Here is a 15,975-nt window from a genome sequence, read left to right on the forward strand (position 1 = left end):
GTGGCCTGGTGGCCTGGTGGTGGCCTGGTGGCCTGGTGGTGGCCTGGTGGCCTGGTGGTGGCCCGGTGGTGGCCTGGTGGTGGCCTGGTGGTGGCCCGGTGGCCTGGTGGTGGCCCGGTGGCCTGGTGGTGGCCCGGTGGCCTGGTTGGTGGCCTGGTGGGTGGCCTGGTGGGTGGCCTGGTGGGTGGCCCGGTGGCCTGGTGGTGGCCCGGTGGCCTGGTGGTGGCCCGGTGGCCTGGTGGTGGCCCGGTGGCCTGGTGGTGGCCCGGTGGCCTGGTGGTGGCCCGGTGGCCTGGTGGTGGCCCGGTGGCCTGGTGGTGGCCCGGTGGCCTGGTGGTGGCCTGGTGGTGGCCCGGTGGCCTGGTGGATAAAGCTCCCGCTTCACACACGGAGGGCCCGGGTTCGATTCCCGGCGGGTGGAAACATTTCGACACGTTTCCTTACACCTGTTGTCCTGTTCACCTAGCAGCAAATAGGTACCTGGGTGTTAGTCGACTGGTGTGGGTCGCATCCTGGGGGACAAGATTAAGGACCCCAATGGAAATAAGTTAGACAGTCCTCGATGACGCACTGACTTTCTTGGGTTATCCTGGGTGGCTAACCCTCCGGGGTTAAAAATCCGAACGAAATCTTATCTTATCTTATCTTAACATTAGTGGCACAATGAGCAAGCATCAGATGTATGTTAACAAATCATCACCCAGTTGACAATCACAGACCGCCCGACCCACCCATCTCAGCCCACCCGACCCACCCACATCTCACGGCAGAACAAACACCCCACCGGTAAGTGGACACACCTTCCGCCCTTAAAAGAATTAAAAGTGAGAGCCCGGGATCAGTCCACAGCACAGGTGGAACGTTACGCATGTTTTCTTACACCTGCTGCCCTGATGACCTAGCAGTAAGTAGGTACCTGAGTGTTAGCCAGCTGTTGTGGGTGGCATCTAGGAGGTCAAGATTAACTTAGGCTGTTTGAAATGCTGCGCATGACCAGAGTTTTCTAGAGAGTATAACAATAGTGTCAACTAGATCTGTATCACCTGTATATGTACTCTTTTGAAAAGAAAATTTTTATTATTATTAATATAATTATTATTTTGTTCGTTGTGGTTGTTGTTGTTGTGGTTGTGACAATAATTGTGGTTGTTACTGCTACTGTTTGTATTTTTGCTATTGTTTGTTTTTATTTTTGTATTATTATTATAGCAATAATAATAATAATAATAATAATAATAATAATAATAATAATAATAATAATAATAATAATAATAATAATAATAATAATAATAATTATTATTATTATTATTATTATTATTATTATTATTATTATTATTATTATTATTATTATCATTTACCCAATTATGTTAACCTCATCTACACTCCATGATCTTAGTAAGTGGAAAAGCAATAATCTGAGGCAGCAGTAGTCACATGACGCTTATTTCAGAGACAATATAACAGACAATTAGGTAAACGCGAAGGGGAAGACCATTTTCTAATTTTTCTTTGCTTTTTTTTTTCTTGCACCTTCGTTTGTTCATAACTTGAGAAGGATTTAACATATCGACTTCAAATCTTCAACAGTTCTGCACAGTAACTTGACCCAGATTCATGGAACAATTGGCATGTGCAAGTGACCAAAGGTATTGAACCAGTTTCAAGTATCCTGGAATGGCTCTGTGGCATGTCTTCAAAAATTCAGAAAATGTGCCACATTAGTAGACGACTGTCGAGAGTAAAATACAAATGTATAGGTGTGGATCTGACCATTTTATTTGTACAACAGTGTGAACACAGAATGGGAGTTGTCACAGATGCTCTTTGCTGATGATGCTGTGCTTTTTGGAGATTCTGAAGGGAAGTTGCAGAGGTTGGTGGGTGAGTTTGGTAGGGTATGTAAAAGAAGAAAATTAAAAGTGAATATAGGAAAGAGTAAGGTGACGAGGATACCAAAAAAAAAAAAAAATAGGCAACGAAAGATTGAATATCAGATTGGAGGGAGAGAGTATGTAGGAGGTGAATGTATTCATATATTTAGTGTGGACATGTCAGCAGATGGGTCTATGAAGGATGAGGTAAATTACACAACTGATGAGGGGAAAAAGTTGAGTGATGCACTGAGGAGTCTCTGGAAACGAAGAACGTTGTCCATGAAATCAAAGAGGGGAATGTATGACAGTATAGTTATACCAACACTCTTATAGGGATGCGAAGCATGGGTGGTGAATGTTGCAACAAGGAGAGGGCTGGAGGCAGTGGAGATGTCACGTCTGAGGGCAATGTGTGGTGTGAATATAATGCAGAGAATTCGTAGTTTGGAAATTAAGAGGAAACGCGGGATTACCAAAACTATTATCCGGAGGGCTGAGGAGGTGTTGTTGAGGTGGTTCGGGCATGCAGAGAGAGTGGAACGAAAGAGAATGACTTCGAGAGTGTACAAATCTGTAGTGGAGGGAAGGCGGGGTAGAGGTCGGCCTGGGAAAGGTTGGAGGGACGTGGTAAAGGATGTTTTGTGTGTGAGGGATTGGACTTTCAGCAAGCATGTGTGAGCGTGTTTGATAGAAGCGAATGGAGACAAATGGTTTTTAGTACTTGACGTGCTGTTGGAGTGTAAGCAAGGTAACATTTATGAAGGGATTCAGGGAAACTGGCAGGCTGGACTTGAGTCCTGGAGATGGGAAGTACAACTCCTAAGAAGGGATGTTAATGTTGCAGTTTTATAACTGTAGTGTAAGCGATGTTCTGGCAAGACAGTGATGGATGAATAATGGTGAAAGTTTTTCTTCTTCTAGTCCCTCAGCTTTGGTGCGACAACGGCCGATATGTTAAAAAACATATATAGTAATAAAAGAAAATTGTGAATGTTTTATGCCTATTAAATCACCTTAAATTTCAGTTTACTTCTGAACTTCCTAAATATTAAACGGCTGATGCATCTTGCAGACAGAATACAACCCAATAAGTTTACTTGCCTGCATGATCTTTTTATATAGTTAAACTGCTAAAACCAGGAATCGTTGGAATCCTTGTCATACCTGGAGAATTACTCTTCTACTTGTCATTGGATTTTCATAATTGGTGAAGCTTTTGTGAAAGCAAAGTTCTTGCTATTGTTGGGTGGCATCAGTCCCAATTTGCCATTTTTTTTAATAAATAGAGATATTCAATTATATTCAGTAATGACAAAATGCTTTTTTGGATCTGATTCAAAAAAATAATAATGATGCATTCTATAACAATTCTGATATTCCAAACTTTAATCTGAGTAGGCGGAATTTTGAAATTTTATTGAAATTGTTAAAAATCATGGAATCGGTAGAATCAGATTAGAGAAAATTGAATTTTTCTTGGGATGGGCCCCTCAAGGAAGGTTCCTTGATGTTGGTGAGGGGCTCTTGATTTAGGGAATTGGATCTGTGCTCCAGTTCCCCGAATTAAGCCTGAATGCCTTCCACATCCCCCCCCCCTAGGCGCTGTATAATCCTCCGGGTTTAGCGCTTCCCCCTTGATTATAATAATAATAATAATCTTGGGATGGGCTTGAAACTTTCGCCATTGAAAAGCTTCATTATCAGAAAGTTTGGTGCTCACTTTGAGCTGGGAAAATTTTGATTTGCAAATTATTTAAACTAAATTATTTCTTGTCTGTTCCTGGTAGTAACTTGATAACTTGAGTTTGTGTTATGATCGGCGTCAACACATAAACACTTGTGTATCATATTTTAAAGTATTTCCCCAATATTTTGCACAACTTGGCAGCCAAAACGACATTTTTTAGTAACTTTAATCAAACAGAATTTTCTTAAAAAATACTAATCATATATTTGCTTCTTAAATGATTATAAAGAAGTTTAAATAGAATATAAATGTGAAAAAATGAAAAACTGAAATATTGATTTTTATGGCCCTTTCAGGTTTAGTAAGGAGAGATTTTTCCATTTTCACAATATTTTTTGCAACTTTTTCTTTCCTTTCTTCAAAATTTTCGTTAACACTCGAGAAGACCTTATTTCATCAACTTAAAATTTTCAACGCTGTGCGCCCTATGTTGAGTAAGATTCTGGGGAATATTAGCATGTCTGAAGCCCCACGAACAATGTGACTTTGGCCTCATTTGATCGGCTTCAGAATTTTATCTCTCAGGTTCCTTACTTAAAAGAGTCTACCTGGAGGGCATTCCGGGGGTCAACGCCCCCGCGGCCCGGTCCACGACCAGGCCTCCCGGTGGAGCAGGGTCTAATCCACGAGGCTGTTACTGCTGGTCGCACGCAATCCAACGTTCGAACCACAGCCCGGCTGATCCGGCACCGTCTATAGGTATCTGTTCAGCTCTCTCTTGAATACAACCAGAGGTCTTCCCGTAATGCCCCTTATTGCTGGTGGGAGGCTGTTGAACAGTCTTGGGCCCCGGACACTTATTGCATTTTCTCTTAGTGTACCAGTGACGCCCCTACTTTTCACTGGGGGTATGTTGCATCGCCTGCCAAGTCTTTTGCTTTCGTATGGAGTGATTGCTGTGTGCATATTAGGGACCAGTCCCTCCAGTATCTTCCAGGTGTAGATTATGATATATCTCTCTCGCCTGCGCTCTAGTGAGTACAAGTCAAGTGCTTCCAGGCGCTCCCAGTAGTTAAGGTGTTTGATGGAACTTACATGTGCAGTAAAGGTTCTATGTACATTCTCTAGTTCAGCAATTTCACCTGCCTTGAATGGGGATGTTAATGTACAGCAGTATTCCAGCCTAGAGAGAATAAGTGATTTAAAAAGGATCATCATTGGCTTAGCATATCTTGTCTTGAATGTTCTCATTATCCATCCCATCAGTTTCCTCGCAGATGTGGTAGTAGCATTGTTGTGATCCTTGAAGGTGAGTTCTTCAGACATTACCACTCCCAGGTCCTTCACATTACTTTTCCGTTCTAGTGTGTGATTCGAGTTTGTAGTATACTCAGTCCTAGTTATTATTTCCTCCAGTTTTTCATAACGGTGTAGTTGGAAGGTTAATATTTTTCACAGGTCATTTTGCCAATTTTAACCTCGGAGGAACATGGTATTATTTTAAATTATTATTTTGCCTTGATATTGGTGAGGAGTTCTTGATTAATGGAACTACACTTACTCTGCCCTACCTGGCGTCGAATCTGAATATCTCCCAAGTCATAGATATTATACTTGTGTCACCCATACTACTTTAACGCATTCCCTAAATTAAAATTAAATAATAGTGAACGACATCGATCTATAATAACCGATTTAAGATATGAAATGGGAGAAAAAATTCTTGGCATAAGGTTGTACAAGCGCTCATTTTGTTGGTTCATGTTCAGTAGCTGGAGTTTGTCTCTGTATATCCGGAAAAACATTATAAAAATGCGCTTTACTTAACCAAAGTTTAAATACAAAGAAAATATTGTTAAATAATGCTCCAAAAATGTTGAAAATATCTACTCGATAAATTTAAAAGATCCATAAATCTGTGGATTTATATATTTTTTTCAAGTTTTCTTTACACATTTACGTTCTTTTTAAAATTATCTAAAGAGCCTGAGCTTGTTACCATCTGCAGCTCATAAGACTGCCATCCCCACGAGCCCCTTTGAGGCGGGGTAGATGGCAGACCAGAGGCCTAGCTTCTCCCTACGAGCCCCGTGAGGGCGGGGAATGTGGCTAGGCCTGGGGACACTTGGTCCCAAAGATGAGGAGGTACTTGTACCTCCTCCCATGGGAGACTTAAGTCTCGAGACACTCCCCAGATAGGGAGCCAAGGCCGGGTCACCACTACTTGGAAAAGACCCGGGTCGGGAGAATACCGGCGAATAAAAAAAAAAAAAAAAAAAAAAATTATCTACAATCCTGAATTTTTTTTTTAATAACCTGTTATGATAAAATTGACAAAAAAAAGTAAACTGGCAATATGTACAAACTGGAATGAAAAATTCCCACTATTTCATACATTAAATCGTCAAAACCGCACCAACAATTTTATTTTTCACTCTCTATCATCACCTTGTTATTTAAAACCTTTTGTGGACGATTCAAACATCGCCACTGAGGATTTTGGAAGTTATCTGACCAATTCCAGAATGCTGGGAATTGGTTTAATGACTTTGGTTATAAGGGACGTGTTATACAAACATGCCTTGTCTAGGGTCATGTGATATATTGAAAAATACGCCACCTTGGAGCCAAGTTTGTTTATCATAGAAGCGGTGAAGAGGTTGATCAAGGACAAACTTACTTATCAGTGGCGTCGTAAGGCGATGCGGGTCGCCCCGGGTGACACCATCAAGGGGGTGACACCATCAAGGGGATGACACCATCAAGGGGGTGACACCATTAATGGGGTGACAACATCAAGGGGGTGACACCATCAAGGGGGTGACACCATCAAGGGGGTGACACCATCAAGGGGGTGACACCATCAAGGGGATGACACCATCAAGGGGGCGACACCATCAAGGGGGTGACACCATCAAGGGGGTGACACCATCAAGGGGGTGACACCATCAAGGGGGTGACACCATCAAGGGGGTGACACCATCAAGGGGGTGACACCATCAAGGGGGCGACACCATGGAGCCCCTAAAGAAGGTGGCACTAGTGCACAAACAGTGCTGCAGCAACATAAGAGAAAAATCCTTCGTTTCTATATAGCCTATTATATGATTACAAAGTAAATATAGGCCTACATTAGAAAAAATAATTGATTTTGATGATGTGATAGATGATTATGCAGGATTGAAGGCAAGGAAATGTAAGATCAGATTCACTGAGATGTTACCTGTACTCAAGGTCAAATGTAAGATCAGATTCACTGAGATGTTACCTGTACTCAAGGTCAAATGTAACATCAGATTCACTGAGATGTTACCTGTACTCAAGGTCAAATGTAACATCAGATTCACTGAGATGTTACCTGTACTCAAGGTCAAATGTAACATCAGATTCACTGAGATGTTACTTGTACTCAAGGTCAAATGTAAGATTAGATTCACTGAGATGTTACTTGTACTCAAGGTCAAATGTAAGATCAGATTCACTGAGATGTTACCTATACTCAAGGTCAAATGTAAGATCAGATTCACTGAGATGTTACCTGTACTCAAGGTCAAATGTAACATCAGATTCACTGAGATGTTACCTGTACTCAAGGTCAAATGTAACATCAGATTCACTGAGATGTTACCTGAAATCAAGGTCAAATGTAACATCAGATTCACTGAGATGTTACTTGTACTCAAGGTCAAATGTAAGATTAGATTCACTGAGATGTTACTTGTACTCAAGGTCAAATGTAAGATCAGATTCACTGAGATGTTACTTGTACTCAAGGTCAAATGTAAGATCAGATTCACTGAGATGTTACCTATACTCAAGGTCAAATGTAAGATCAGATTCACTGAGATGTTACCTGTACTCAAGGTCAAATGTAACATCAGATTCACTGAGATGTTACCTGTACTCAAGGTCAAATGTAACATCAGATTCACTGAGATGTTACCTGAAATCAAGGTCAAATGTAACATCAGATTCACTGAGATGTTACCTGTACTCAAGGTCAAATGTAACATCACATTCACTGAGATGTTACCTGTACTCAAGGTCAAATGTAAGATCAGATTCACTGAGATGTTACCTGTATTCAAGGTCAAATGTAACATCAGATTCACTGAGATGTTACTTGTACTCAAGGTCAAATGTAATATCAGATTCACTGAGATGTTACTTGTACTCAAGGTCAAATGTAACATCAGATTCACTGAGATGTTACCTGTACTCAAGGTCAAATGTAACATCAGATTCACTGAGATGTTACCTGTACTCAAGGTCAAATGTAACATCAGATTCACTGAGATGTTACCTGTACTCAAGGTCAAATGTAACATCAGATTCACTGAGATGTTACCTGTACTCAAGGTCAAATGTAACATCACATTCACTGAGATGTTACCTGTACTCAAGGTCAAATGTAAGATCAGATTCACTGAGATGTTACCTGTACTCAAGGTCAAATGAAACATCAGATTCACTGAGATGCTACTTGTACTCAAGGTCAAATGTAACATCAGATTCACTGAAATGTTACTTGTACTCAAGGTCAAATGTAACATCAGATTCACTGAGATGTTACCTGTACTCAAGGTCAAATGTAACATCAGATTCACTGAGATGTTACCTGTACTCAAGGTCAAATGTAACATCAGATTCACTGAGATGTTACCTGTACTCAAGGTCAAATGTAAGATCAGATTCACTGAGATGTTACCTGTACTCAAGGTCAAATGTAAGATCAGATTCACTGAGATGTTACCTGTACTCAAGGTCAAATGTAACATGAGATTCACTGAGATGTTACCTGTACTCAAGGTCAAATGTAACATCAGATTCACTGAGATGTTACCTGTACTCAAGGTCAAATGTAAGATCAGATTCACTGAGATGTTACCTGTACTCAAGGTCAAATGTAACATCAGATTCACTGAGATGTTACCTGTACTCAAGGTCAAATATAACATCAGATTCACTGAGATGTTACCTGTACTCAAGGTCAAATGTAACATCAGATTCACTGAGATGTTACCTGTACTCAAGGTCAAATGTAACATCAGATTCACTGAGATGTTACCTGTACTCAAGGTCAAATGTAAGATCAGATTCACTGAGATGTTACCTGTACTCAAGGTCAAATGTAACATCAGATTCACTGAGATGTTACCTGTACTCAAGGTCAAATGTAACATCAGATTCACTGAGATGTTACCTGTACTCAAGGTCAAATGTAACATCAGATTCACTGAGATGTTACCTGTACTCAAGGTCAAATGTAAGATCAGATTCACTGAGATGTTACCTGTACTCAAGGTCAAATGTAACATCAGATTCACTGAGATGTTACCTGTACTCAAGGTCAAATGTAACATCAGATTCACTGAGATGTTACCTGTACTCAAGGTCAAATGTAAGATCAGATTCACTTAGATGTTACCTGTACTCAAGGTCAAATGTAACATCAGATTCACTGAGATGTTACCTGTACTCAAGGTCAAATATAACATCAGATTCACTGAGATGTTACCTGTACTCAAGGTCAAATGTAACATCAGATTCACTGAGATGTTACCTGTACTCAAGATCAAATGTAACATCAGATTCACTGAGATGTTACCTGTACTCAAGGTCAAATGTAACATCAGATTCAATGAGATGTTACCTGTACTCAAGGTCAAATGTAACATCAGATTCACTGAGATGTTACTTGTACTCAAGGTCAAATGTAAGATCAGATTCACTGAGATGTTACTTGTACTCAAGGTCAAATGTAAGATCAGATTCACTGAGATGTTACCTACACTCAAGGTCAAATGTAAGATCAGATTCACTGAGATGTTACCTGTACTCATGGTCAAATGTAACATCAGATTCACTGAGATGTTACCTGTACTCAAGGTCAAATGTAACATCATATTCACTGAGATGTTACCTGTACTCAAGGTCAAATGTAACATCAGATTCACTGAGATGTTACCTGTTCTCAAGGTCAAATGTAACATCAGATTCACTGAGATGTTACCTGTACTCAAGGTCAAATGCAAGATTAGATTCACTGAGATGTTACCTGTACTCAAGGTCAAATGTAACATCAGATTCACTGAGATGTTACCTGTACTCAAGGTCAAATGTAACATCAGATTCACTGAGATGTTACCTGTACTCAAGGTCAAATGTAACATCAGATTCACTGAGATGTTACCTGTACTAAAGGTCAAATGTAACATCAGATTCACTGAGATGTTACCAGTACTCAAGGTCAAATGTAACATCAGATTCACTGAGATGTTACCTGTACTCAAGGTCAAATGTAACATCAGATTCACTGAGATGTTACCTGTACTCAAGGTCAAATGTAACATCAGATTCACTGAGATGTTACCTGTACTCAAGGTCAAATGCAACATCAGATTCCCTGAGATGTTACCTGTACTCAAGGTCAAATGTAACATCAGATTCACTGAGATGTTACCTGTACTCAAGGTCAAATGTAACATCAGATTCACTGAGATGTTACCTGTACTCAAGGTCAAATGTAACATCAGATTCACTGAGATGTTACCTGTACTCAAGGTCAAATGTAACATCACATTCACTGAGATGTTACCTGTACTCAAGGTCAAATGTAAGATCAGATTCACTGAGATGTTACCTGTACTCAAGGTCAAATGTAACATCAGATTCACTGAGATGTTACTTGTACTCAAGGTCAAATGTAATATCAGATTCACTGAGATGTTACTTGTACTCAAGGTCAAATGTAACATCAGATTCACTGAGATGTTACCTGTACTCAAGGTCAAATGTAACATCAGATTCACTGAGATGTTACCTGTACTCAAGGTCAAATGTAACATCAGATTCACTGAGATGTTACCTGTACTCAAGGTCAAATGTAACATCAGATTCACTGAGATGTTACCTGTACTCAAGGTCAAATGTAACATCACATTCACTGAGATTTTACCTGTACTCAAGGTCAAATGTAAGATCAGATTCACTGAGATGTTACCTGTACTCAAGGTCAAATGAAACATCAGATTCACTGAGATGTTACTTGTACTCAAGGTCAAATGTAACATCAGATTCACTGAAATGTTACTTGTACTCAAGGTCAAATGTAACATCAGATTCACTGAGATGTTACCTGTACTCAAGGTCAAATGTAACATCAGATTCACTGAGATGTTACCTGTACTCAAGGTCAAATGTAACATCAGATTCACTGAGATGTTACTTGTACTCAAGGTCAAATGTAAGATCAGATTCACTGAGATGTTACCTGTACTCAAGGTCAAATGTAAGATCAGATTCACTGAGATGTTACCTGTACTCAAGGTCAAATGTAACATCAGATTCACTGAGATGTTACCTGTACTCAAGGTCAAATGTAACATCAGATTCACTGAGATGTTACCTGTACTCAAGGTCAAATGTAAGATCAGATTCACTGAGATGTTACCTGTACTCAAGGTCAAATGTAACATCAGATTCACTGAGATGTTATTTGTACTCAAGGTCAAATATAACATCAGATTCACTGAGATGTTACCTGTACTCAAGGTCAAATGTAACATCAGATTCACTGAGATGTTACCTGTACTCAAGGTCAAATGTAACATCAGATTCACTGAGATGTTACCTGTACTCAAGGTCAAATGTAAGATCAGATTCACTGAGATGTTACCTGTACTCAAGGTCAAATGTAACATCAGATTCACTGAGATGTTACCTGTACTCAAGGTCAAATGTAACATCAGATTCACTGAGATGTTACCTGTACTCAAGGTAAAATGTAAGATCCGATTCACTGAGATGTTACCTGTACTCAAGGTCAAATGTAAGATCAGATTCACTGAGATGTTACCTGTACTCAAGGTAAAATGTAACATCAGATTCACTGAGATGTTACCTGTACTCAAGGTCAAATGTAAGATCAGATTCACTGAGATGTTACCTGTACTCACGGTCAAATGTAACATCAGATTCACTGAGATGTTACCTGTACTCAAGGTCAAATGTAAGATCAGATTCACTGAGATGTTACCTGTACTCAAGGTCAAACCAGAACTAGTGTTTATCTGATATTGCAGTGTTTTTCTTTATTTTTCATTTTTTTCATTGTTGAAGAATAATAAATGTAGGATGTGTTGCTGTACTCAAAGTGGTATTTGAGTTTATGTTTCCTTAATATTACTATGAATGTTTATTTTATCATTAATAAAGTTGAGAAGTATTCTCCTGTTCAGTTTATGGCCCTTAAACGTTCTCATTGTTAAACATTTGTCACTGGTCATGCAGTAGTGACGTAACTGGTCATGCAGTAGTGACATAACTGGTCATGCAGTAGTGACGTAACTGGTCATGCAGTAGTGACATAACTGGTCATGCAGTAGTGACGTAACTGGTCATGCAGTAGTGACATAACTGGTCATGCAGTAGTGACGTAACTGGTCATGCAGTAGTGACATAACTGGTCATGCAGTAGTGACGTAACTGGTCATGCAGTAGTGACATAACTGGTCATGCAGTAGTGACGTAACTGGTCATGCAGTAGTGACATAACTGGTCATGCAGTAGTGACATAACTGGTCATGCAGTAGTGACATAACTGGTCATGCAGTAGTGACATAACTGGTCATGCAGTAGTGACGTAACTGGTCATGCAGTAGTGACATAACTGGTCATGCAGTAGTGACGTAACTGGTCATGCAGTAGTGACGTAACTGGTCATGCAGTAGTGACGTAACTGGTCATGCAGTAGTGACATAACTGGTCATGCAGTAGTAACGTAACTGGTCATCTAGTAGTGACGTAACTGGTCATGCAGTAGTGACATAACTGGTCATGCAGTAGTAACGTAACTGGTCATGCAGTAGTGACGTAACTGGTCATGCAGTAGTGACATAACTGGTCATGCAGTAGTGACATAATTGGTCATGCAGTAGTAACGTAACTGGTCATGCAGTAGTGACGTAACTGGTCATGCAGTAGTGACATAACTGGTCATGCAGTAGTGACATAACTGGTCATGCAGTAGTGACGTAACTGGTCATGCAGTAGTGACGTAACTGGTCATGCAGTAGTAACGTAACTGGTCATGCAGTAGTGACGTAACTGGTCATGCAGTAGTGACATAACTGGTCATGCAGTAGTGACGTAACTGGTCATGCAGTAGTGACGTAACTGGTCATGCAGTAGTAACGTAACTGGTCATGCAGTAGTGACGTAACTGGTCATGCAGTAGTGACGTAACTGGTCATGCAGTAGTAACGTAACTGGTCATGCAGTAGTGACGTAACTGGTCATGCAGTAGTGACGTAACTGGTCATGCAGTAGTGACGTAACTGGTCATGCAGTAGTAACGTAACTGGTCATGCAGTAGTGACGTAACTGGTCATGCAGTAGTAACGTAACTGGTCATGCAGTAGTGACGTAACTGGTCATGCAGTAGTGACATAACTGGTCATGCAGTAGTGACATAACTGGTCATGCAGTAGTGACGTAACTGGTCATGCAGTAGTGACGTAACTGGTCATGCAGTAGTAACGTAACTGGTCATGCAGTAGTGACGTAACTGGTCATGCAGTAGTGACGTAACTGGTCATGCAGTAGTAACGTAACTGGTCATGCAGTAGTGACGTAACTGGTCATGCAGTAGTAACGTAACTGGTCATGCAGTAGTAACGTAACTGGTCATGCAATAGTGACGTAACTGGTCATGCAGTAGTGACATAACTGGTCATGCAGTAGTGACATAACTGGTCATGCAGTAGTGACGTAACTGGTCATGCAGTAGTGACGTAACTGGTCATGCAGTAGTAACGTAACTGGTCATGCAGTAGTGACGTAACTGGTTATGCAGTAGTGACGTAACTGGTCATGCAGTAGTAACGTAACTGGTTATGCAGTAGTAACGTAACTGGTCATGCAGTAGTGACGTAACTGGTCATGCAGTAGTAACGTAACTGGTTATGCAGTAGTAACGTAACTGGTCATGCAGTAGTAACGTAACTGGTCATGCAGTAGTGACGTAACTGGTCATGCAGTAGTGACGTAACTGGTCATGCAGTAGTAACGTAACTGGTTATGCAGTAGTAACGTAACTGGTCATGCAGTAGTGACATAACTGGTCATGCAGTAGTGACATAACTGGTCATGCAGTAGTGACATAACTGGTCATGCAGTAGTGACGTAACTGGTCATGCAGTAGTAACGTAACTGGTCATGCAGTAGTGACATAACTAGTCATGCAGTAGTGACATAACTGGTCATGCAGTAGTGACATAACTAGTCATGCAGTAGTGACATAACTGGTCATGCAGTAGTGACGTAACTGGTCATGCAGTAGTGACATAACTGGTCAAGCAGTAGTGACGTAACTGGTCATGCAGTAGTGACATAACTGGTCATGCAGTAGTGACGTAACTGGTCATGCAGTAGTGACATAAATGGTCATGCAGTAGTGGCGTAACTGGTCATGCAGTAGTGACGTAACTGGTCGTGCAGTAGTGACGTAACTGGTCATGCAGTAGTGACGTAACTGGTCATGCAGTAGTGACATAACTGGTCATGCAGTAGTGACATAACTAGTCATGCAGTAGTAACATAACTGGTCATGCAGTAGTGACATAACTGGTCATGCAGTAGTGACGTAACTGGTCATGCAGTAGTGACATAACTGGTCATGGAGTAGTGACATAACTGGTCATGCAGTAGTGACATAACTGGTCATGCAGTAGTGACATAACTGGTCATGCAGTAGTGACGTAACTGGTCATGCAGTAGTGACATAACTGGTCATGCAGTAGTGACGTAACTGGTCATGCAGTAGTGACATAACTGGTCATGCAGTAGTGACGTAACTGGTCATGCAGTAGTGACGTAACTGGTCATGCAGTAGTGACATAACTGGTCATGCAGTAGTGACATAACTGGTCATGCAGTAGTGACGTAACTGGTCATGCAGTAGTGACGTAACTAGTCATGCAGTAGTGACATAACTGGTCATGCAGTACTGACGTAACTGGTCATGCAGTAGTGACGTAACTAGTCATGCAGTAGTGACATAACTGGTCATGCAGTACTGACGTAACTGGTCATGCAGTAGTGACGTAACTAGTCATGCAGTAGTGACATAACTGGTCATGGAGTAGTGACGTAACTGGTCATGGAGTAGTGACGTAACTGGTCATGCAGTAGTGACGTAACTGGTCATGCAGTAGTGACATAACTGGTCATGCAGTAGTGACATAACTGGTCATGCAGTAGTGACATAACTGATCATGCAGTAGTGACGTAACTAGTCATGCAGTAGTGACGTAACTGGTCATGCAGTAGTAACGTAACTGGTCATGCAGTAGTGACGTGACTGGTCATGCAGTAGTGACGTAACTGGTCATGCAGTAGTAACGTAACTGGTCATGCAGTAGTGACGTAACTGGTCATGCAGTAGTAACGTAACTGGTCATGCAGTAGTGACGTAACTGGTCATGCAGTAGTGACATAACTGGTCATGCAGTAGTGACATAACTGGTCATGCAGTAGTGACGTAACTGGTCATCCAGTAGTGACGTAACTGGTCATGCAGTAGTAACGTAACTGGTCATGCAGTAGTGACGTAACTGGTCATGCAGTAGTGACGTAACTGGTCATGCAGTAGTAACGTAACTGGTCATGCAGTAGTGACGTAACTGGTCATGCAGTAGTAACGTAACTGGTCATGCAGTAGTAACGTAACTGGTCATGCAATAGTGACGTAACTGGTCATGCAGTAGTGACATAACTGGTCATGCAGTAGTGACATAACTGGTCATGCAGTAGTGACGTAACTGGTCATGCAGTAGTGACGTAACTGGTCATGCAGTAGTAACGTAACTGGTCATGCAGTAGTGACGTAACTGGTCATGCAGTAGTGACGTAACTGGTCATGCAGTAGTAACGTAACTGGTTATGCAGTAGTAACGTAACTGGTCATGCAGTAGTGACGTAACTGGTCATGCAGTAGTAACGTAACTGGTTATGCAGTAGTAACGTAACTGGTCATGCAGTAGTAACGTAACTGGTCATGCAGTAGTAACGTAACTGGTCATGCAGTAGTGACGTAACTGGTCATGCAGTAGTAACGTAACTGGTTATGCAGTAGTAACGTAACTGGTCATGCAGTAGTGACATAACTGGTCATGCAGTAGTGACATAACTGGTCATGCAGTAGTGACATAACTGGTCATGCAGTAGTGACGTAACTGGTCATGCAGTAGTGACATAACTGGTCATGCAGTAGTGACATAACTAGTCATGCAGTAGTGACATAACTGGTCATGCAGTAGTGACATAACTAGTCATGCAGTAGTGACATAACTGGTCATGCAGTAGTGACGTAACTGGTCATGCAGTAGTGACATAACTGGTCATGCAGTAGTG

General features: G+C 41.1%; 1 protein-coding gene across 2 annotated transcripts in view; it reads left to right on the top strand.

Moving 5' to 3' along the window:
* LOC128696631 (cytochrome P450 9e2-like) overlaps positions 1-15,975 on the top strand; it is a 124,032-nt gene that overhangs the window by 5,287 nt on the left and 102,770 nt on the right. Inside the window, exon 1 of one of the 2 annotated variants that reach the window (XM_070094615.1) lies at positions 668-786. The exons of the other annotated variant lie outside the window; for it this stretch is intronic. Coding sequence (XP_069950716.1) covers positions 683-786 — 104 coding nt within the window. The 5' untranslated portion in view covers positions 668-682. Of the gene's footprint in view, positions 1-667; positions 787-15,975 lie in introns of those variants that run through there. 2 annotated transcript variants of the gene reach the window in all.

Source organism: Cherax quadricarinatus, chromosome 46 (genome assembly GCF_038502225.1).
Source record: "Cherax quadricarinatus isolate ZL_2023a chromosome 46, ASM3850222v1, whole genome shotgun sequence".
Taxonomy (NCBI): Eukaryota; Metazoa; Arthropoda; class Malacostraca; order Decapoda; family Parastacidae; genus Cherax; species Cherax quadricarinatus.